The following is a 22352-nucleotide window of genomic DNA, read 5'->3' as shown; positions in this document are numbered from 1 at the left end:
CAAATCTGTGGCGGAAGATGTAAGAGGCGGGGCCTCTCATATGACGCACACCTGCACACTTGCTAGCCTGTTCCACTCATTGTTTTCCAAATGTCAGGAAGTATTCTTGACTCGCTTCTGAAGCAAGATGCTCGGCAGACATGTGCTACCAAGCAAGCGTACTCGACATTGAGAAACACCCCTTGTCTAGATTAGATTCTCTCAGACTCACAGCTGTGATGAAGAGCTCCAGAAACTCATTGGACATCTGAGTCTCCTCCTGCTGACTGCAGAGCTTCATGACTGACACCTCTCTGATTCCAGCTGTGAACATCAGACCAAACACAACTCACTAAACGTTTCCATACTGAACAACCACAGCTTTCCCCTCTGTGAACATGGAGAAACTGGCTGCAATTCTGCTCTGTTCAGCTCTCATAGGTACGTATGTTTCTGACAGGAGAAGGGGAAATATGAAGACTTTTTCAAAGCATTACACATCCACTTTGGATTTTGGATAAACGCTTTACAGGAGTGTTGTTTTTTCACTAAGGAATTGATGGGTTTGTGACTTTGGAGCTGTAATGATAGCATGATGTTTTCCTCACTAGGTAACAGCTTGGAAGATGATATTACTGCCATCAGTGCTGAAGTGTGTTCCTCAGAGGGCCGTAGTGTTACTCTGTCCTGTACATATTCAGTTAAAGCTGAAAATCTCCAGTGGTACAGACAGGATCCTGGATCAGCTCCTCAGTTCCTCCTCCTGATCACTGACACAACACAGCCTTACGTGGTGGAAGCAAAACCTCCAATCCCTCGACTGAATGCCACACTGAACTTGGAGAGAAATCAAGTGGATCTGCAGATCTCCTCTGCTGCAGTGACAGACTCTGCTGTGTACTACTGTGCTCTGAGGCCCACAGTGACAGGAAACACCAACACTCTGTACAAAAACCTTTGGAGCAAAGACAACACAATCCTGCACAGCATCCACCAGAGGGAGTCTCTCTCTGTTAGACTTTAGGGAAACAACACAACTAATGTTCAAACAACTCAACCCCCAGCAGAGAGGCATCTTTAATTTGATGCTTCAACACCACGTTACTTTAATTTATCTCTCACATTTATCCTAATACTTTTTAATGAGAACATTCCACCATGTGCCAGACTCCTGATGGACCTTCACCAACACTTCCTGTTATTCATATTTATTCCCACAGGCCCTCAACACTGCAGTCTTTAAACCACTCTTAAAGAACTACCTAGGCGCTTCACTGATGAACATTTATAGGCCGGGTAAAATAATAAAAAAGTTCAACAGCTAAAAAGCTGTTTTGGCACTAAATAACTGTTTTGATGTGTTCCAGTCACACAGCACTGAGACTGCTCTAATTAACGTTTTAATCCGCTTAAACACAGACAGTGGCAGAATCTCAGTGGCAGTATTATTAGTTCTCAGCGCTGCATTTTAAACTGTTGAACACAACATATTACTAGACCGACTGGAAAACTGGGTGGGACTCTGGCACTGTTTGTATTGGTCTGAATGCTACTTAACAGACAGGAAAAACGTTGTTTCTATAGGTAACTAAACAACTGAGTTGACAAATATGACATGTGGTGTTCCTCAAGGCTCCATCCTGGGGACTCTTCTCTTTAACATCTACATGCTTCCACTAGATTAGTTAATGGATAACAATGAAATAAGTTACCATAGCTATGCAGACGACACACACGTGATAACATGAAAAAAGAAATTGAGAGAAGTGAAATACAGATCTAAGAGAAGACAGAGAGATTCAGGGAGGAGCTAAGATGTTCCTGAACTATAGAAGAGAGAGGAACTTCCATATTCACCAGAGTTCAACACAGACCATCATCATCATCTTCATTCAACATGCTCTCCCTGCAGAACTCAGCTTTTTCTCTGATATGTTTTGCAATCTTATCAGGTTTGTTGCACTCTTGCTTTCTGAGTGTGGTTTTGCTAAAATGACTTTTATAACATGAAATAACAGAGTTAATCTTTCCCTTAGGCGTCAGCTGTGAAGATCTGACTCCAGTCAAAACAGAAGAGTTCAGTCCAGAAGGCAGCACTGTTACTCTGTCCTACAGATACTCCAAACAAGCAGCGGGTGATGATTATTTCTTCTGGTATCGACAATATCCAGGAGAACCACCAGAGTTGCTCCTGTCTATCTCAGGGGTTAATTTCACAAAAAAAGCAGAATCACTTAAATCGGACACCAGGTTCTTCACTGACCTGTCTGAAGGAAAGAAACGAGTGGATCTGCAGATCTCCTCTGCTGCAGTGACAGACTCTGCTGTGTACTACTGTGCTGTGGAGCCCACAGTGACAGGAAACACCAACACTCTGTACAAAAACCTTTGGAGCAAAGACAACACAGTACTGCACAGCATCCACCAGAGGGAGCCTCTCTGTGATAAACATACATAGTTTGTGATGATACAGTCATGTCATTTACCTGCTTGATGATTTGAAATTTATGAACAATTGTTCCCTACTAATAATAATAATAATAATAATACATTTGATTTGTAAAGCACCTTTCATTGCTAACAGCAATCCCAAGGTGCTACAGGAGGCATAATAAAAACAAACAAAAGAAACAAAAGTTTAATCAAAAGTTTTTTAAAAAGAAAGGTTTTAGGCCTTTCCTGAAGGCGTCAGTGGTCTGTGGAGTCCTCAGGTGGTCTGGGAGAGAATTCCACAGGTGAGGAGCAGCTGCACACGATACAAACACATGGACTGCCTTTGATTCACATCCACAGGTTCAAATAATTAACTCAGTCAGTGAATCTGGCCTTTCATCACAGGTTAAAATACAATTAAGTAGTCTTAATGAACTTAACATTACATTACATTAGATTGCATTTAGCTGACGCTTTTATCCAAAGCGACTTACAATAAGTGCATTCGACCAAGAAGATACAAACTTGAAGAAAACAGAATCATATAAGTACATCAGAAGCCTGTACTACGAAGCCGGATTTTCCTAACCTGGATATGTTTGAGTTAGCCGGTTGGCCCAATCCAAAACATACGCACTCTCACTAAACTGTACTACGCCGCTGGTTATCAAGTGGATCGCTCAAGCCAGCCGTGTCCTATCTAGTTAGGTGCGCGTTCAAAAAATTGAACTGTTGAAACAACTTCAAAACATTCATCTGCTACTCAGTATTATGTATCTAATACCTAATATATATATATATCATTCCAATAACTTGTATATAGACTCGTACTGCACTATTCCACATCATCACTTTATTTTATAATAGTGATGGGAATTATGGCTCTTTGAAGGGAGCCGGATCTTATGGCTCCGTTCCTTTCAAAGAGCCGTTCAAAAGAGCCGTTCAAAAGAGCCGTTGTTTTAAAGGGGGCGGGGTTACTAGGTTTATCTGCGAAATAATCACCAGGATAATGATTGACTGTATTGCCAGACCTAATGTAAATAATCTGCATTGTAAACATGACACAAGGTGGCGCCATATCCATGTCATCATGTCAGTGAATATACTACTTTGAATTTACCCTCTGTATGTGTTAAGTAAATAAAGTTGCCTTGCCTTGAATGAAATTCACGCAACTCTTAATATTAGATAGTGTGTTTTTAAGTGGCGATGGAGATTATTTGTTGACCTTTACATTTGCCTTTACAAATGGTGCGCTTTATCACTGCCTGGGTTTTGGTTGAAGTGCATCCAAATGCTGCTCCGTTTTCACGTTTGGCTCATTTTCCATCCGAAAAACACGTCGTCTACCTGTCCTGTACCACTTGGTATGAATTCTCTCTCTCGCGTATTCCGTTAAGACCCACCCCATCTCACTCCTCGTGCTGAAACCTACCAATCAGAGTAGGGGCGGATCTTCACAGAATACGTTTGGGGAACAAAATCAAGCTTTTTAAAGGCAGTGGATGTTGGCAGGCAGTGAGTGCGGACCAACGATTGAACGATAACAAGAACGGCTCTCACCAAGTAGGACTCGGTTCCCCTCGTTCGTACCAAAGAGCCGTTCAAAAGAATCGGCTCGTTCGCGACCGACACATCACTATTTTATAACTATTTTTCTTTTTGTATTGCTCTTGCTCTTATTGTTATTATGTTATTATGTTGCATTGTTGGAGAAGCCTGTGACATAAGATTTTCAACTACATAATTACTCTGTAGCTATGTCAGATTGACAATAAAGAACCTTGAACCTTGAACCTTGAACCTTGTTCACATGAAAGGGGTGGTATCTGGAGCATTCGACCAATCACAAACATGGACAAGCGTACTGACAGCGCAGCGTCATACTTCCTGAATGAAAAGTGAACTTTAATATTAGTCAAATATGAAGAAGTTAAACTTTAAACATCCATGACTTAAACACTTTATCCAGGATCAAAGCCACATCACCTGCAAGGTGAATACAGCTGGTAAAAGAAAAAGTGTTTGAATGCGTACATTAACAGGTTTATGAAATCACTGCCCCGTCCAAGACACGATCTGACTTTAATTACATTTGACTCGAGTGTTTCGTCAACTTAATGTGTTGCTTAAAATAATACTTCTGCATACAGTATGTGACACTGTGAGTGTTGCACGGCCAGATACGGCTCAGCTGACTCAGATAAGGAAATATATGATACATTATGATGTGATATGATGAATGATAATGGGACACATCGACGTCTGCACTCACAGTGCCGCGGACTGTACTTAATGTTACTCTGATCCGGTTACTCATGTTGTGGCAGATATTTAAGTAAGCTTTCTTAACGCTAATGTTATAATAGTCAGATTGCTCTGAAGATGGGAGGGGATATTCTATTAATGTTCACGTTCACACAGTCTGTGATTTTTGCCAGCCGTCTTTCCTGCAACGACAGTTTTTCTGTATTTCCTCGATCCTGTAATATGACTTGATAGCTTTAAACTCCGCACACAGAGCTCTGATTGGTCAGCAGGCGGTGCTTTCACTGAGTTGATCTCTTAGCCTGCAACCTAACCTCCTCCCGAGGAGGTTAGCCGCTCAGCATAAGTTACCATGGAGATCTAGCCCTCTAAAAAGAGAACCAGCGTCGTAGGACCGGAAAGCCCGAGTTTTCCCTGAAGTCAGCCGGCTAAGCGACAATCCGGCTTCGTAGTGCAGGCCTCAGGTTTCATAGAGCCAAAACATTTCATGTGCTACTCAACTGGCTTTAGATAAGCCAGTCCTTTATTAGTATATAAGTGCTTTGTTAGTATGTAATAGTGATGTGTCGGTCGCGAACGAGCCGATTCTTTTGAACGGCTCTTTGGTACGAACGAGGGGAACCGAGTCCTACTTGGTGAGAGCCGTTCTTGTTATCGTTCAATCGTTGGTCCGCACTCACTGCCTGCCAAAATCCACTCTCCTTTTAAAAAGCTTGATTTTGTTCCCCAAACGTATTCTGTGAAGACCCGCCCCTACTCTGTTTGGTAGGTTTCAGCACGAGGAGTGAGATGGGGTGGGTCTTAACGGAATACGCGAGAGAGAAGTCATAACAAGTGGTACAGGACAGGTAGACAACGTGTTTTTCGGATGGAAAATGAGCCAAACGCGAAAACGCAGCAGCATTTGGATTCACTTCAACCAAAACCCAGGCAGTGATAAAGCGCACCATTTGTAAAGGCAAAATATCCTTTAAAGCAGGATCAACAAATAATCTCCATCGCCACTTAAAAACACAGTATCTAATATTAAGAGTTGCATGAATTTCATTCAAGGCAAGGCAACTTTATTTACTTAACACATACAGAGGGTAAATTCAAAGTACATTCACTGACATGATGACATGGATATGGCGCCACCTTGTGTCATGTTTACAATGCCGATTATTGACATTAGGTCTGGCAATACAGTCAATCATTATCCTGGTGATTATTTTGCAGATAAACCTAGTAACCTTAAAAAAACGGCTCTTTTGAACGGCTCTTTTGAACGGCTCTTTGAAAGGAACGGAGCCATAAGATCCGGCTCCCTTCAAAGAGCCATAATTCCCATCACTAGTATGTAAGTGCTTAATTAGTAATTAAAATAAGTGTCTCTATTTTTTTGTCAGTCTTTGATCATATGGTGTACCACAGGGTTCAATGTGAGGTCCTCTCATTTTGTCATTGGATTCAGTTTATCTCTAAGCACAATGTGATAATAGCTTCTATTGGAACAGCAGCTTGTGTTGTGGTGTTCAAGACCTTTTAAATGACACCTGTGAATCAATATTCTTATTAGATTAAGATCATTTTAAACAGATTTCTCTCTTTATGAAACACCTCTCACTAATCTGACTTCACGTTAACGCCTGTCATTGTTATTGCTACGTTTTTGTACATTTCAATGTATGAGTCAGAGAGAAACACAAAGAGAACTAACTGTTTTTAATATGAGAAAAGTATTTTGATGGTTTAAAACGAGTAAAACATGATTCTCTGGCCCCGCCCACTGACGTTTATATCAACCAATGAGATGATTTGTGAGATGTTTGAGGAACTAAAAGCACAATCATCTGATGTTGAGGAGAAGGGCTGAGCAGCAGAGAGGCTGTTTCCTGCTTCACTTCTGCAGGAGGAGAACTCATCTGCTGACTGTTCGACTTTACCATCTCCAAAGACATGTTGCTTTACCTCTGGTTACTCTTCTCTCTCTTCATAGGTGAGTGTTGGAACAGAGATAAAGTCTCATTTAACCCGCTGTATTAGCCAGAGATTTCATAACTGGAGGTTTTATTGTGTAAGGCAGCAACCGTTGTGATCTATGAAGACATTTTATCATGGTTTATCTCAAACTGATCAAAGATGACAGGAAATTGAAGACCCTCCGTTGAGTCTCTTAATGTTAAAATCTCCTGCAGACTAACTGACATGAATAATTCTCATTTTGCAGCCCTGGGCTCCATGAACAGCATAAAGCCAGAAAGAAGTGAAGAACATGTTGCAGAGGGCAGAAACATCAGCCTGACATGTAAATATGAGGGGGCTATCTACAATATCCAGTGGTACCGACAATACCAGAGATCCAGACCAGAGTTCCTGCTCTCCATCACAGAGGCAGGAGGGATCCATCCCACTGAATCTGATTTCTCTGCTCACATTGACAACACAGAGAAACGAGTTGATCTGGAGATCATCTCAGCTAAAGTGACAGACTCTGCTGTGTACTACTGTGCTCTGAGGCCCACAGTGACAGGAAACACCAACACTCTGTACAAAAACCTTTGGAGCACAGACAACACAATACTGCACTACATCCACCAGAGGGAGCCTCTCTCTGTTAAACATCAATAGTTTGTGATGATACAATCATTTAGTTTACCTGCTTGATCATTTCTAAAGGTTTATGTCAGGTATATAAATGTATGAACAATTGTGCACTACCATACAAACACATGTACTGCCTTTGATTCACATCAACAAGTTAACATGTTTAACTCAATCATTTAATTTGACCTGTTATCACAGATTAAACATAAAATGTAGTCTCCATGAATTTAAAATAAGTGTCTCTAATTTTCTGTCAGTCTGTGATTTCATGTGGTGTACCACAGGGTTCAATCCTAGGTCCTCTCACTTTGTCATTGGATTCAGTTTATCTCCAAGCCCAATTTGATGAAAGGTTCTATTGGAACAGCAGCTTGTGTTGTGGTGTTCAAGACCTTTTAAATGTTGGATCTGAAGAAATATTTGTAATAGATTAAGATAATTTTAAACAGATTTCTCTCTCGATGAAGCACCTCTCACTAATATGACTTCACGTTAACGCCCGTCATTGTTATTATTACGTTTTTATTTACTGACTGATCAAACACTTTAAATCACCTCTCTCAATAAACTGGTACACATCACACACTCAAGTTTTGATTGCTTTTGTTCTTATCTTTATAAAATAAGTTACTCTGGTAGTCTGTAATTTATTGTGGTGTACCACAGGGTTCAATCCTAGGTCCTCTGACTTTTTATTTACAGACCTTTGGATCTGTTACCCAGGAGGAAGTGTAACTGAGAGAAGTGAAATACAGATTTAAGAGGAGACAGAGAGATTCAGGGAGGAGCTAAGATGTTCCTGAACTATAGAAGAGAGAGGAACTTCCATATTCACCAGAGTTCAACACAGACCATCATCATCACCTTCATTCAACATGCTGTCATTAGACTATTATTTACATTCCCTACTGTTAGTTTCCATTCTAAGAGGTACGTAACATTCTGCATGAAAACGTTAACTTCTAATGTTGATCAAATGTGATCTATTAACTGAGTCTTTTGAATTACTCCTCTCTTCAGGGGTCAGCTGTGAAGATCTCACTGCATTACAGAAAGAAGAGTTCAGTCCAGAAGGCAGCTCTGTTACTCTGTCCTACAGATACTCCAAACAAGCAGCGGGTGATGATTATTTCTTCTGGTATCGACAATATCCAGGAAAACCACCAGAGTTCATCATCTCTCATTTAGGAACTGGAGGAATACTTAAAAATCCAATCCCTGGACTGAATATTACAGTGGAGTCAAACCAAATCAATCTGAGCATCTCCTCTGCTGCAGTGACAGACTCTGCTGTGTTCTACTGTGCTGTGAGGCCCACAGTGACAGGAAACACCAACACTCTGTACACAAACACCAGCTGACACACTGACAAGCTGCTGGAAGCCTTTTCTCCACACTGTTGTACTGAGCTGTTCACCTCCACTAGAGGGCCACATTATCAAGTAGGCGGTGCACGTCTTCTGCACTGTGTTCAACCATCCAGTCAATAAGAAGTGCTGCTGTGAAGAGAACCATCCTCACACTGAATGCTGAACATCAGCTACTTCCTGCTGCTGATTTAAACCTTGTTGTAGAGATGGAACATTGGCTGTGGATTATTCTTGCTGCTCTCTCCTTTGGTAAGATAGAAACTACAACATGTTTCTAGGTAACTGTTTAAAGCTACTGATTGTTCTCCTTTAATCCATCGTCTTTATTGATTCATCTCTTCCTCTGCATGGTCTCTTCTTCCCCAGAGTGTAAAGGACAAGACACAGTGACCCAGCCAGCAGGAGATGTCAGCGCTACTGAAGGAGACACAGTTACACTTGGCTGCACATTTCAGACCTCTGACACAGTTCCCCGTCTGTTCTGGTACAAACAAGAAGTCAATGGTTACCCAAAGTACATGCTGAAGCGTTTCTCGGGAACTGGAGATAATGCTGAAGAGTTCCAGAAAGACAGATTTGATGCTACACTCAACAAGCCATCAGTTCCTCTGCAGATCTCCTCTGCTACAGTGACAGACTCTGCTGTGTACTACTGTGCTCTGCAGCCCACAGTGACAGGAAACACCACAACTCTGTACAAAAACCTTTGGAGCAAAGACAACACAATACTGCACAACATCCACCAGAGGGAGTCTCTCTCTGTTCAAACTCAATAGTTTGTGATCATACAGTAATGTCATTTACCTGCTTGATCATTTGAAATGTATGAACTATTGTTCACTACCATACATGTACTGCCTTTGAGTCACATCCACAGGTTCAAATGTTTAAATCAATCAGTGAATCTGACCTTTTTCTCACAGGTTTAAATATAATGTAGTCTCCAAGAACTTAAAATAAGTGTTTCTATTTTTCTGTCAGTCTGTGATTTCATGTGGTGTACCACAGGGTTCAATCCTAGGTCCTCTCACTTTTTATTTACAGACTGCGTTTGGATATGTTACCCAGGAGGAAGTGTAACTGAGAGAATTGAAATACAGATCTAAGAGGAGACAGAGAGATTCAGGGAGGAGCTAAGATGTTCCTGAACTATAGAAGAGAGAGGAACTTCCATATTCACCAGAGTTCAACCCAGACCATCATCATCATCACCTTCATTCAACATGCTGTCATTAGACTATTATTTACATTCCCTACTCTTCGTTTCCATTCTAAGAGGTACGTAACATTCTGCATGAACACGTTAACATGAAAAAGTGATCTAATTGATACTCTCTCCTTTGGTAAGATAGAAACTACAACATGTTTCTAGGTAACTGTTTAAAGCTACTGATTGTTCTCCTTTAATCCATCATCTTTATTGATTCATCTCTTCCTCTGCATGGTCTCTTCTTCCCCAGAGTGTAAAGGACAAGACACAGTGACCCAGCCAGCAGGAGATGTCAGCGCTACTGAAGGAGACACAGTTACACTTGGCTGCACATTTCATATCAGTGTTAGCTCGAGTGCATATTTGTTCTGGTATAAACAAGAAGCAAATGATCTGCTTTTGTTTATTTTGCGACGTGATACTTATGGAACAGAAGATAATGCTGCAGAGTTCAAGAAAGACAGATTTGATGCTACACTCAATGACAAATCAGTTCCTCTGCAGATCTCCTCTGCTGCAGTGACAGACTCTGCTGTGTACTACTGTGCTCTGCAGCCCACAGTGACAGGAAACACCACAACTCTGTACAAAAACCTCTGGAGCAAAGACAACACAATACTGCACAGCATCCACCAGGGGGAGCCTCTCTCTGTTAAACATACAGTGTTGCTGGCTGCTATACTACCATACAAACACATGTACTGCCTTTGATTCACATCCAAAGGTTCCAACGTGTAACTCAATCAGTGAATCTGGCCTGTTATCACAGGTACAAATACAAGTAAGTAGTCTCCACAAGAACAACAAATATAAGTTTTTCAGTTTTTCTGTCAGTCTGTGATTTCATGTGGTGTACCACAGGGTTCAATCATATGTCCTCTCACTTTCTCATTGGATTCGGTTTATCACTAAGCACAATGTGATCATAGGTTTTATTGTAACAGCAGCTTGTGTTGTGGTGTTCAAGACCTTTTAAATGTTGGGTATGAAGAAAAAATCGCATTAGATTAAGATCATTTTAAACAGATTTCTCTCTCGATGAAACACCTCTCACTAATCTGACTTCACGTTAACGCCCGTCATTGTTACGTTTTTTTTACTGACTGATCAAACACTTTAAATCACCTCTCTCAATAAACTGGTACACATCAGAGACTCAAGTTTTGATTGCTTTTGTTCTTATCTTTATAAAATAAGTTACTCTGGTGGTCTGTAATTTATTGTGGTGTACCACAGGGTTCAATCCTAGGTCCTCTGACTTTTTATTTACAGACTGCCTTTGGATCTGTTACCCAGCAGGAAGTGTAACTGAGAGAAGTGAAATACAGATCTAAGAGGAGACAGAGAGATTCAGGTAGGAGCTAAGATGTTCCTGAACTATAGAAGAGAGAGGAACTTCCATATTCACCAGAGTTCAACACAGACCATCATCATCACCTTCATTCAACATGCTGTCATTAGACTATTATTTACATTCCCTACTGTTACTTTCCATTTTAAGAGGTACGTGACATTTAAATGAAAACATTAATTTCTAATGTTGATCAAATGTGATCTATTAACTGAGTCTTTTGAATTACTCCTCTCTTCAGGGGTCAGCTGTGAAGATCTCACTGCATTACAGAAAGAAGAGTTCAGACCAGAAGGCAGCACTGTTACTCTGTCCTACAGATACTCCAAACAAGCAGCTGGTGATGAGTTTTTCTGGTATCGACAATATCCAGGAAAACCACCAGAGTTCATCTTCTCTCATTTAGGAACTGGACACATTATGAATAATCCAATCCCTGGACTTAATATTACAGTGGAGTCAAACCAAATCAATATGAGCATCTCCTCTGCTGCAGTGACAGACTCTGCTGTGTTCTACTGTGCTGTGAGGCCCACAGTGACAGGAAACACCAACACTCTGTACACAAACACCAGCTGACACACTGACAAGCTGCTGGAAGCCTTTTCTCCACACTGTTGTACTGAGCTGTTCACCTCCACTAGAGGGCCACATTATCAAGTAGGCGGTGCACGTCTTCTGCACTGTGTTCAACCATCCAGTCAATAATAAGTGCTGCTGTGAAGAGAACCATCCTCACACTGAATTCTGAACATCAGCTACTTCCTGCTGCTGATTTAAACCTTGTTGTAGAGATGGAACATTGGCTGTGGATTATTCTTGCTGCTCTCTCCTTTGGTAAGATAGAAACTACAACATGTTTCTAGGTAACTGTTTAAAGCTACTGATTGTTCTCCTTTAATCCATCATCTTTATTGATTCATCTCTTCCTCTGCATGGTCTCTTCTTCCCCAGAGTGTAAAGGACAAGACACAGTGACCCAGCCAGCAGGAGAAGTCAGCGCTACTGAAGGAGACACAGTTACACTTGGCTGCACATTTCAGATCAGTGTTGGCTCGAATGTATATTTGTTCTGGTACAAACAAGAAGTCAATGGTTACCCAAAGTACACGTTGATGCGTTGGACAGGAACTGGAGAGAATGCTGAAGAGTTCAAGAAAGACAGATTTGAGGCTACACTCAACAATAAATCAGTTCCTCTGCAGATCTCCTCTGCTGCAGTGACAGACTCTGCTGTGTACTACTGTGCTCTGAGGCCCACAGTGACAGGAAACACCAACACTCTGTACAAAAACCTTTGGAGCAAAGACAACACAGTACTGCACAGCATCCACCAGAGGGAGTCTCTCTCTGTCAGACTTCAGCAGAGTTTATCAGTCCTCTTTATACTCGCTGTAGCTCAGAGTTTCTCAACCTGCAGATATGATGCATCTGATTATCTCAGTGTTGCTGGCTGCTATGAGTCTTGGTATGAACTCTTTGATATCAGTCCAACATTGAGATGATTCTTTAACATGTCCCTGATACTGTTTGTTGCTGTTTTACAGAATGCAGAGCCCAAAGAGACAACATGCTGCAACCTGAAGCAGAAAAGACTGCTACTAAAGGAGAGTTCAATCAGGAGAAACGTTGATGTATGAAATACATATTTATTACCGGGACACGTAATATGAATGTGATAATGATTGCCGGAATTAAAACAGGAGAATGGAATGGTGTTTCGCGATTAGGCCCCGGTTTGCAGGATTATCTTTCAGGAGGGGAAGAACCGCTTCGAAGAAATCCCCAAAAGAGTGAAGTATGACATACTGAGATGTAATGAGTTTCTTACCTTGCGGGCTGACTGCAGTGATCTATGGATGAAATGAGAGATTAACATGTGAATTAAACAAGCGGCCGGAATCACTGCCGGGCTTACTGTACATCATAAGATGCTGACCCGAAGGTCGACGGCCGAAATCAATGCCGGGCTTACGTGAACACTACCGCTAAACAAACGGCCGGAATCACTGCCGGGCTTACTGTACATCATAGGATGCTGACCCGAAGGTCGACGGCCGAAATCAGTGCCGGGCTTACGTGAACACTACCGCTAAACATCACGGACACGATGGTCGATGACCTGACGATGCAGGGTTAAACATTAACACAGATGAACACTACCACTAATATGCATAAATACCAGAGGTTAGGGTTTGAGAGATCTTTGAATAGCCAGCACGGCACTGATATCCGGCGAATATAGGCTGGAAGGCAGAGGAGGACCACCGTCCGAGTTGTTGCAGGGATGAGGAAGAAACACCTTGATTGGCAACAGGGTTGGCTGCACCTATCCTGACGAAAGCCCTGAAATGCTATTAAGATACCACCACCAGTTATATGCATATATACCATAGGTAAGCTGGAGAAATCTTGGATTGCCAGCACGCCGATGTCCGGGCGAAGAGGGAGATGTGGACAATGTAAAGCACGTGAGCTGTTAGCTTGAGTACGGTGATGCATGAATATCATAACCTGGCTTATCAGCAAGCCCTCTAAAGAATGTGTAAGCAATAGTGGAAATCTGAGCGTGCCGCTATGGCGGATCTCGTGCATGGGAAGAGTCGCTACTGTAAGTGAGTGGGCTCGAGACTGCGAGATTCCCCCCAAAACAAAACATGTGCAGTGCACGTCCTTAAGAGGTTTTTATTTTTATTTTTTATTTTTTTTATATACGTGCGTGATATGATAGTAGCCCTTACTCAAAGAAAATATATTTCCCCATATATTAACTGTCAATATATTGCATTATTTTGTTTTCTGATTTACTGGTTAATTGAAAAGATTTAATAAAGGAAATCTTGCTGTTGGCTACACCAACTGATACTGATTAATAATCAACATGAAAAACATATTTATTCATATCTACAAAATATATTGAAGATATATAGAATAATATATTGTGTTAATATATTGCAATATATGGGATAATACATCAGTAATTGCCGCTTTCCATATATTGAGTAATATATGTAAATATATATAATATATTGGTTGTGTATATATATTAACATTTATATGGGGACATGTATGTACTCTATATTCAGATGTATATGGGGACATGTATGTAGTATATATTCACAATTATATGGGGACATGTACTATATATATATTCACAATTATATGGGGACATGTATGTACTATATATTCACAATTATATGGGGACATGTACTATATATATTCACAAATATATGGGGACATGTATGTACTATATATTCAGATTTATATGGGGACATGTATGTAGTATATATTCACAATTATATGGGGACATGTACTATATATATATTCACAATTATATGGGGACATGTATGCGCTATATATTCACAATTATATGGGGACATGTATGCACTATATATTCAGATTTATAAAAGACCATGTACGTACCATATATTCTGAACATGAGTGCAATATATGTTCACAATGAGGAGAAATGCATGTTCTGATAAAAAAAATCTTTCATTTAATTTCAAACCTTTATTTATGCAGGTGAATCCCATTGAGATCATTGATCTCTTTTTCAAGGGTGACCTGCTGCAAGTAGGTTCCACATGAATACATATAAACATAACAGAAAAACAAAAAAGGACATCATACAGCATATTTACAGTGACTACAGTTTACATAGCTAGTAACATTTACAGGTTCCAACAGTTTCCGATTGGATAGCATCTATCCTTGCTTTAAAAACATTTAGTGGAACCAAATTGCTCAGACTGTTCCAAGTTAGCGGAGCTGCGCATCTAAAAGTTATCTTCCCTAAGACAGTCCTAGCAGTTGGCACATTTAATAAAACCACAGCATTCGATCTCAGGCAGTAGCCACTTACAATTCGCCGTGAGATCAGGGAGCAGATGTAGGATGGAAGTTTCCCTAACATGGCTTTGTATATAAAAATGTACCAGTGACTGAGCCTCCGTACAGTTAGTGAAGGCAAACCTGCCCTTGCATACAGGGTACAGTGATGGGTTAATACTTTACAGTTTGTCACAAATCTCAGTGCACTGTGATAGGCGGCATCTAACTTGATCAGGTAATGGGCAGGTGCATTCATATAGATCAGATCACCATAGTCCAGTACAGGTAAAAAGGTCACAGAGACTAGACTTTTTCTGGCCTCAAGCGAGAAACAGGACTTGTTCCTGTAAAAGAAACCTAGCCTAACCCTCAGTTTTTTAAGCAGGTTATTGACATGAAGTTTAAAAGTGAGACGATCATCAAGCCAGATTCCAAGGTATTTGTAACAGGTAACCACTTCAAGTTTTATTCCTTGCGTAGTTACAATATCTAAAACAGGCTCTGGTGTCTTTTTAGCTTTTGTAAGAGTCGGGAGTCATCCGATAATTTATTCCGAACTTAAATTACTCAGACCTCCTAATTGACCTAACCGAAGTTATTGAGTCTATGTAAGTTTACTGCTTGGCTCAGATCCACCAACGATCAGCAAGATCTCACCTCTATTAACTCCCCGAAGAACCAGGTTCAATTAACTGCTGTTTCAATTCAGACGACCCCCTAAATCTGTTTAAGCGATCCCGAAGGATTTTGATATCAGTAAATGAGGTGTGGCCCTACCTAAGTGTGAGTGTGGCAGTGTGCGATCTTACCTTTCAAGCAGGAGAGGAGAGCGCAGATGTCTTTTAAGTTGTCCCAATCCAAAAGGTGGGATCAGTTTATTTGAAGAAAAATAGGTCCAAACTAATACAGGGTTTTTACCTTCTCTCGTTACAACATTATAATCATACTAAACATATCATGCTGGGGTTCTTTTCTAATCTAAAACCTTAATTCATAGTTCACCCATTAAAGAATTCCAACACATTTAAAGAATGGTAGGTATAAGAATTCCAACACATTTAAAGAATGGTAGGGGTAAGAATTCCAACACATTTAAAGAATGGTAGGGGTAAGAATTCCAACACATTTAAAGAATGGTAGGTATAATAATTCCAACACATTTAAAGAATGGTAGGTATAAGAATTCCAACACATTTAAAGAATGAGAAAATCATAACATATGAAACATTTTCATTGTGGGTTATACAAGAATATAATTGACTATATTTGATTATAACTAACTTTTGTTTTAATTATTCAACCTAATATGAAGATCTCAACACTTTTGAAAAGAGCATTACCTTGGTTTTATCAACATTTAAAAGAAGCTTAAGCGCTGAGAGCTGAGTCTGAATAATGAGAAGCTTAATTTGTTTTTTTCTATCAATGTGTAACAGTTATCAAAATACTCATTAAAAGAAGGACAAGGAAAGAATAAAAGAAAAGGCCTATAAACAACACATTATGTAATGACTCAAGAACATTTTCATGTAATTATGTAATAAAACCCACATTTTGTAATAATCTGCTGCATTCTGTAACAGCCTGAACGCAATATAAAACACATTTCCCTGCATTTTGTAATAAATTATTACATTTTGCAATGGTTATTACAAAATGCGTGAGTTGCCCTTTTAAAAAACTGTAATATTCATTATGTAACCATAACCAAACTGTAAATATATCCCAAAATTGATGTTGATATACATGTTGGCTAATGAATATGGTAACACTTGATCTAGTTTTGGCCAATGAAAGATATTCTACTGAAATATTTTTAAATTATGAGTAAGGATGATTCATGGTTGAATAAATAAATAAACAGTTGTAATGTTATTGTTTGCAACTCCTTTTGTAATAACCACAGCAATATGTAATAATATATTTCAAAATGTGGTGACATGTATTACATATTTGCATGGAACTTGTTTACTACATAATGGGCAAATTATTACAAAAGGAGGTGTTATTACATGATGAAGGGAAAATGTATTACATTTTGTATAGGTATAGTTAATAAATGATGCATTGTTATTTCATACAGGGCCAAAAAGAGCAGTCTGTTATCTTATTTAACAATCTTGTTTTTTGTTTCACCTGGTGACAACTTTAAACATGAGCTGATCACTCATTAAAACAAGGTCCGGAACAGGGCCAAAAAAACAGTCTTGTACCCTATTTGATCGTCAATCTTGTTTTTTTCGTGCCTTAACTCACACATTCTTGTGTTAATGGATGTTCTTATATCTGATGTCTTGGTCCCTGGATGGTGGTTTACTACAGCATCTGTGGAACAGAACAATTACAAATAATTAGAAGTTCACAAAAGACAGCAGGAATTATAACAATATCCATAATATCTATATTAAAGCATGGGCTGGCTTGGTGAATAATGTGGGAATACAAATAGTGGAAGAATAGGCTTTGTACATTTTCGTCTGAGTGTGGCGCTACTGGTTGGTATATTTTATGGAATTTGGACCAAGCATCTGCATCTGTAACAGTTCTGTTTAAAACTTTTTAAAATTTAATTGCATTCATCTTTAAAGGTGGGGTAGGTAAGTTTGAGAAACCGGCTCGAGATACACTTTTTGTTATATTCCATGGAATGCTCTTAACATCCCGATAGCAATGAATATCTTCAGTGCTTTGACAAAAAATCCATAAAAAAATGTCATCTGTGGAAGCCGTAGTACTGTAATAAACACGACCAATCATTTTAGCCGGCCCGGCTGAAATGACTGGATGGCCTACCTGCCTGTCAGCCTTCCATCTGTGCACAAACTTATCTCGTGCCCTCATTGGTCATGTGCGCGTTTGTGTGTGTTGGAGGAGGGGCTCTGTAAGGAAGTGGCAGATTTTTTCCGGCTGTGTATTTTCAAATTCTAGCGCACTCGAGCTGGTTTCTCCAAAATTACCTACCCCACCTTTAAAAGACTACTTTTATTGAATGAGAGTTTTACCTAGCACAATGAGCCTGGGGTGGTGTGAAGGGAGAACTGGGCCTCGGCATCGGCAGGAGTTGTAGTCGCCTATGAGTATTAGAATTTAGATGAACAAAGGCATAAAAAAACCCTGAAATATGTACTGACACAAAGCTACAACCCTCGATTTTGTAAGTAGTAGTAGTAAATACATACGTATATACAATATACAACAATACGCATAGTGCAATTAGCAGTACCAGTAATAAAATAACTGAATAAATAGTAGTAGAACCTTTATTTAGCCAGGAAAATCAATTAAGAACAAATTCTTATTACAATGATGACCTGACAGGAGGCAAAAGGCGTCCTGAGGGGATGGGGTTTGGAGGAAAAAAATAAAAAGACAGACTCCGGGCACTACAGAACCCAGGAGACAACACAATGACACAGAGCAGAGATGACAGGCATAGCAGTTAAACATATAACATCTCTAAAACAATATTGCTGTGGTTCAATCTGTCATTAAAATAATATAGAACATTCATCCATTCAATCATTCATTCCTTCATGGCAAGGATAACTAAGCTGAATAGTGAATAAAGTGATATGTGAAAAGTAAAATTACAGTGAAATTAAATGACAGTGCGTTCCTCACCACTGCGATCTGGCTCCTCTGTCCTCGTGTCTTTTGGGTCTGATTCCTCACTACTGATGTCTGCCTCTCTGCATGGGCCCTCTCTCCTTATTTATTCTGCCTCAGTCACCACTGCTATCTGGCTCCTCTGTCCTCTTGACCTGTGGTTCTGCAGGCTTAGTTCGACCTATGAATTTCAACAATGCTCCTGTAAAATATATAGATATATAGTATTATGGGTCAACATTAAAATAACATACACTGGAGAGCAAAATGTGAAATGCCATTGACTGTAGGCTACATATTATCCACACAATTGTCAGCAGGGGCAATAACAACTAAAATGTGAACTAACTTGAATGCATTAGTCCACAACACATAGCCTAACTAATGTTAGCCTACATAGTTACTAACATCAGAACACATAGACTAACTGTGGTTACATTACTTAACTAGCTCATCATCTTCACCAGTCAGAAAATGTCCGTTAGCCGCGGGGCTAGTTTCCGCTATGTTAAACTCCATCGACTTATGCTAAAATGTTAGCGATCTAAAGGTCCGCTATTTTTGGCTGTTTTGGGTCGACTTCAGTTGACTGTAACATCGAAAATCTTCGAAATTGAATGTTCACAAAGCTGCGGACCGGTTATACACTTATACACGAGGGAACTAACATAGCTAATTTAACTAACATTAGCTAATGTAGCTGTTGTAGTGCCGAGAGACGGGACATACGGATTAAGCAACTAGACGACTTGTAGTGTACATGCAGAATTATTTCAATTTAAAATAGTTTTAAATGCTCACACACATACCTGACTCTCGTGCTGTATTTTCCTCTCGTTTCTTTTTAATTTTCCGTTTCGAAGCACCTGATGAATGCTTTCTCTTTGACACTCAGCGACAGAATCAACAGACAGAGATTTGAACGCAGATTTGAATCTGCCAATCAGATCAATCTATTGCTGGAGAGGGGGGGGGGCCTCCCCGAAATCTGTGAGATTGATTGGTGATGATCACTGGCACGTAATGTGTCCAATGAGAACGTTAACACGTTTTAGAGAGTTATGTTTAGCGAAGACGGAGGTCAGCCACTGTCAGCCGTGGAGGGCTGCATTCCACTCCAAATAGCCGGTCGGCCGTAATATATGCATATATATGCGTGCATATATGCATATATATATGCGTGCATATATGCATATATATATGCGTGCATATATGCATATATATATGCGTGCATATATGCATATATATATATATATATGTATATATATATATGCATATTTATATATATGTGTATATATGCATATTTATATATATATGCATATATATATATGCGTGCATATATGCATATATATATATATATATATATATGCGTGCATATATGCATATATATATGCGTGCATATATGTGTGTGTCTGTATATATTTATAAACTGTATATTATTTTCCATCATTCAATGGACAATTTGTACTTTTTTAATATATACCATCAAACATATGTTCATATATAAAGTGGGTAACTATACAAAACGAAGTGAGATAACTGTTTATGAATATCTGTTCAATTTTATGTAAACTTGTGTAACTCATGAAAGATAAATGAGTGTTTCAATAAAACTATTACATATAAATGTAAAGTGCAGTTTTTGTTTTCATTGCAATATATTTTTTTTATATGTATCAATATATAGCCATACATGGTCCATGCATATATTGGAATATATTTAAAAATATAAGGACTACTTTCCCATATATGGAAATGTATGATCCAGTATATTGTATTATATTTACCAATATATTACAATATATTTTTGTTTCATAAGGGATACTGGCCGCAGCTCACTTTCATTCGAACGGTTTCCCTTCTCTCTCACTGCATAATTCCCGTCTAACCCTCGTCATGTTTTCCATAGACTCGCCGCATCATACAAGGTAAGGTATATCACGTTCAGTGCAGCTCTACTATTGTAAACACCTCACGGATATTATCGTAATGATTCATTTTTTTCTTCCTAATAGGCTTCTCCTCCCCTAAATCATCAGCATGATGGGGCCTAATCTCCAACATATATATTTCCCCTTGTGCACACGGCAATACATATGGTTTACACTAACGAACTAAGTTCTCTGATTATAGAATCAGAGAACTCTTTCTTTCAATGTCTCCCCTGTCAGTGTCGTCAGACAATACAAGCGAATAGGAGTTCACTTCATGCATCATGATCATCATAGAAGTCAGGGAACTTCTTTCTCAGCTAATGTCCAGTTAACCTGTTAAGCCCTGAGCCTGTTTTTCAGGTCTCAGGCTCGAAAAGGACATTCCCAGAACAAATGACCATATCTTCCCTTCTAAAAGGGTTAAATTAATAATCTTGTTTCTCAAAGTATTGATAAACCTATGAGTTGGATGTTGAAAAGTCAAAATCAATATAGATGTTTTTTATTTTAAAGAAAATTCAGATTTTACAGAGTAAAAAACTGTAAATTATAGTGTCCGTCCAAAAATTATTTTTTACTTATAGTGAAAACTACCCTTTGATGATGGTAAGGTTTCATTTAATTTCAAACCTTTATTTATCCAGGTTGTATCCCATTGAGATCATTGACCTCTTTTTCAAGGGAGACCTGCTCAAGTAGGTTCCACATGAAACATTAAAAACATAAACAGAACAACAAAAGGACATCATACATTAGCATTACAGGGATTACAATTTACATAACTATCCACATGCACAGGTACCAACAGCTTCCGATTGAGTAGCATCCAACCGAGCTTTAAAAACATTTAGTGGCACCAGATTGCTCAGTTTCCATTTTAATTGCAGACTGTTCCAGGACAGTGGAGCTGCGCATCTAAATGCTATTTTCCCTAAGACAGTCCTAGCAGTTGGCACATTTAATAAAACCACAGCATGCGATCTCAGGCAGTAGCCACTTACAGTTCGCCGTGAGATCAGGGAGCAGATGTAGGATGGAAGTTTCCCTAACATGGCTTTATATATAAAAATGTACCAGTGACTGAGCCTCCGTGCAGTTAGTGAAGGCAGACCAGCCCTTGCATACAGGGTACAGTGATGGGTTAATGCTTTACAGTTTGTCACAAATCTCAGTGCACTGTGATACGCAGCATCTAACTTGACCAGGCAATTGGCAGGTGCATTCATATAAATCAAATCCCCATAGTCCAGCACAGGTAAAAAGGTCACAGTGACTAGCCTTTTTCTGGCCTCGAGCGAGAAACAGGACTTGTTCCTGTAGAAGAAACCTAGCCTAACCCTCAGTTTTTTAAGCAGGTTATTGACATGACATTTAAAAGTGAGACAATCATCAAGCCAGATACCAAGGTATTTGTAACAGGCAACCACTTCAAGTTTTATTCCTTGCGTAGTTAAAATATCTAAAACAGGCTCTGGTGTCTTTTTAGCTTTTGAAAAGAGCATTACCTTGGTTTTATCAACATTTAAAAGAAGCTTAAGCGCTGAGAGCTGAGTCTGAATAATGTTAAAAGCAGCTTGCAATTCAACAACAGCCTCGTTAATGGAGGGACGTGCACAGTACATAACGGTATCGTCCGCATAAAAATGTAAGGTTGCTCCATCGACATTTTCACCTAAACTATTGATGTAGATGGAGAATAAAAGTGGACCTAAAACAGAACCTTGAGGAACACCATTAGTAATGTTTAACCACTCAGAAGACAGCCCATCAAAATGAAC

The 22352-nt window shown here is 39.5% G+C and overlaps 6 gene segments (V, D, J or C); all 6 read left to right on the top strand.

Moving 5' to 3' along the window:
- The first annotated feature begins 191 nt into the window (after positions 1–191).
- On the top strand, positions 192–1039 carry LOC117496312. The segment is given in 2 exon segments: positions 192–420; positions 591–1039. Coding segments are annotated over 2 exon segments (456 nt in total).
- Positions 1040–1852: 813 nt separating this feature from the next.
- Positions 1853–2786, top strand: LOC117496355. The segment is given in 3 exon segments: positions 1853–1931; positions 2016–2345; positions 2773–2786. Coding segments are annotated over 3 exon segments (399 nt in total).
- A 3672-nt stretch (positions 2787–6458) lies between these two features.
- On the top strand, positions 6459–7293 carry LOC117496354. The segment is given in 2 exon segments: positions 6459–6661; positions 6893–7293. Coding segments are annotated over 2 exon segments (441 nt in total).
- Positions 7294–8063: 770 nt separating this feature from the next.
- Positions 8064–8746, top strand: LOC117496317. The segment is given in 2 exon segments: positions 8064–8199; positions 8290–8746. Coding segments are annotated over 2 exon segments (396 nt in total).
- On the top strand, positions 8640–9720 carry LOC117496314. The segment is given in 2 exon segments: positions 8640–8888; positions 9006–9720. Coding segments are annotated over 2 exon segments (453 nt in total).
- A 2232-nt stretch (positions 9721–11952) lies between these two features.
- LOC117496352 lies at positions 11953–12705 on the top strand. The segment is given in 2 exon segments: positions 11953–12037; positions 12155–12705. Coding segments are annotated over 2 exon segments (594 nt in total).
- The last annotated feature ends 9647 nt before the right edge of the window (positions 12706–22352 follow it).

The sequence above is a fragment of the Trematomus bernacchii genome, unplaced genomic scaffold (genome assembly GCF_902827165.1).
Source record: "Trematomus bernacchii unplaced genomic scaffold, fTreBer1.1, whole genome shotgun sequence".
Classification (NCBI taxonomy): Eukaryota; Metazoa; Chordata; class Actinopteri; order Perciformes; family Nototheniidae; genus Trematomus; species Trematomus bernacchii.
Note: the sequence above shows the minus strand (reverse complement) of the source record. Positions and strands in the feature narration are given on the sequence as shown.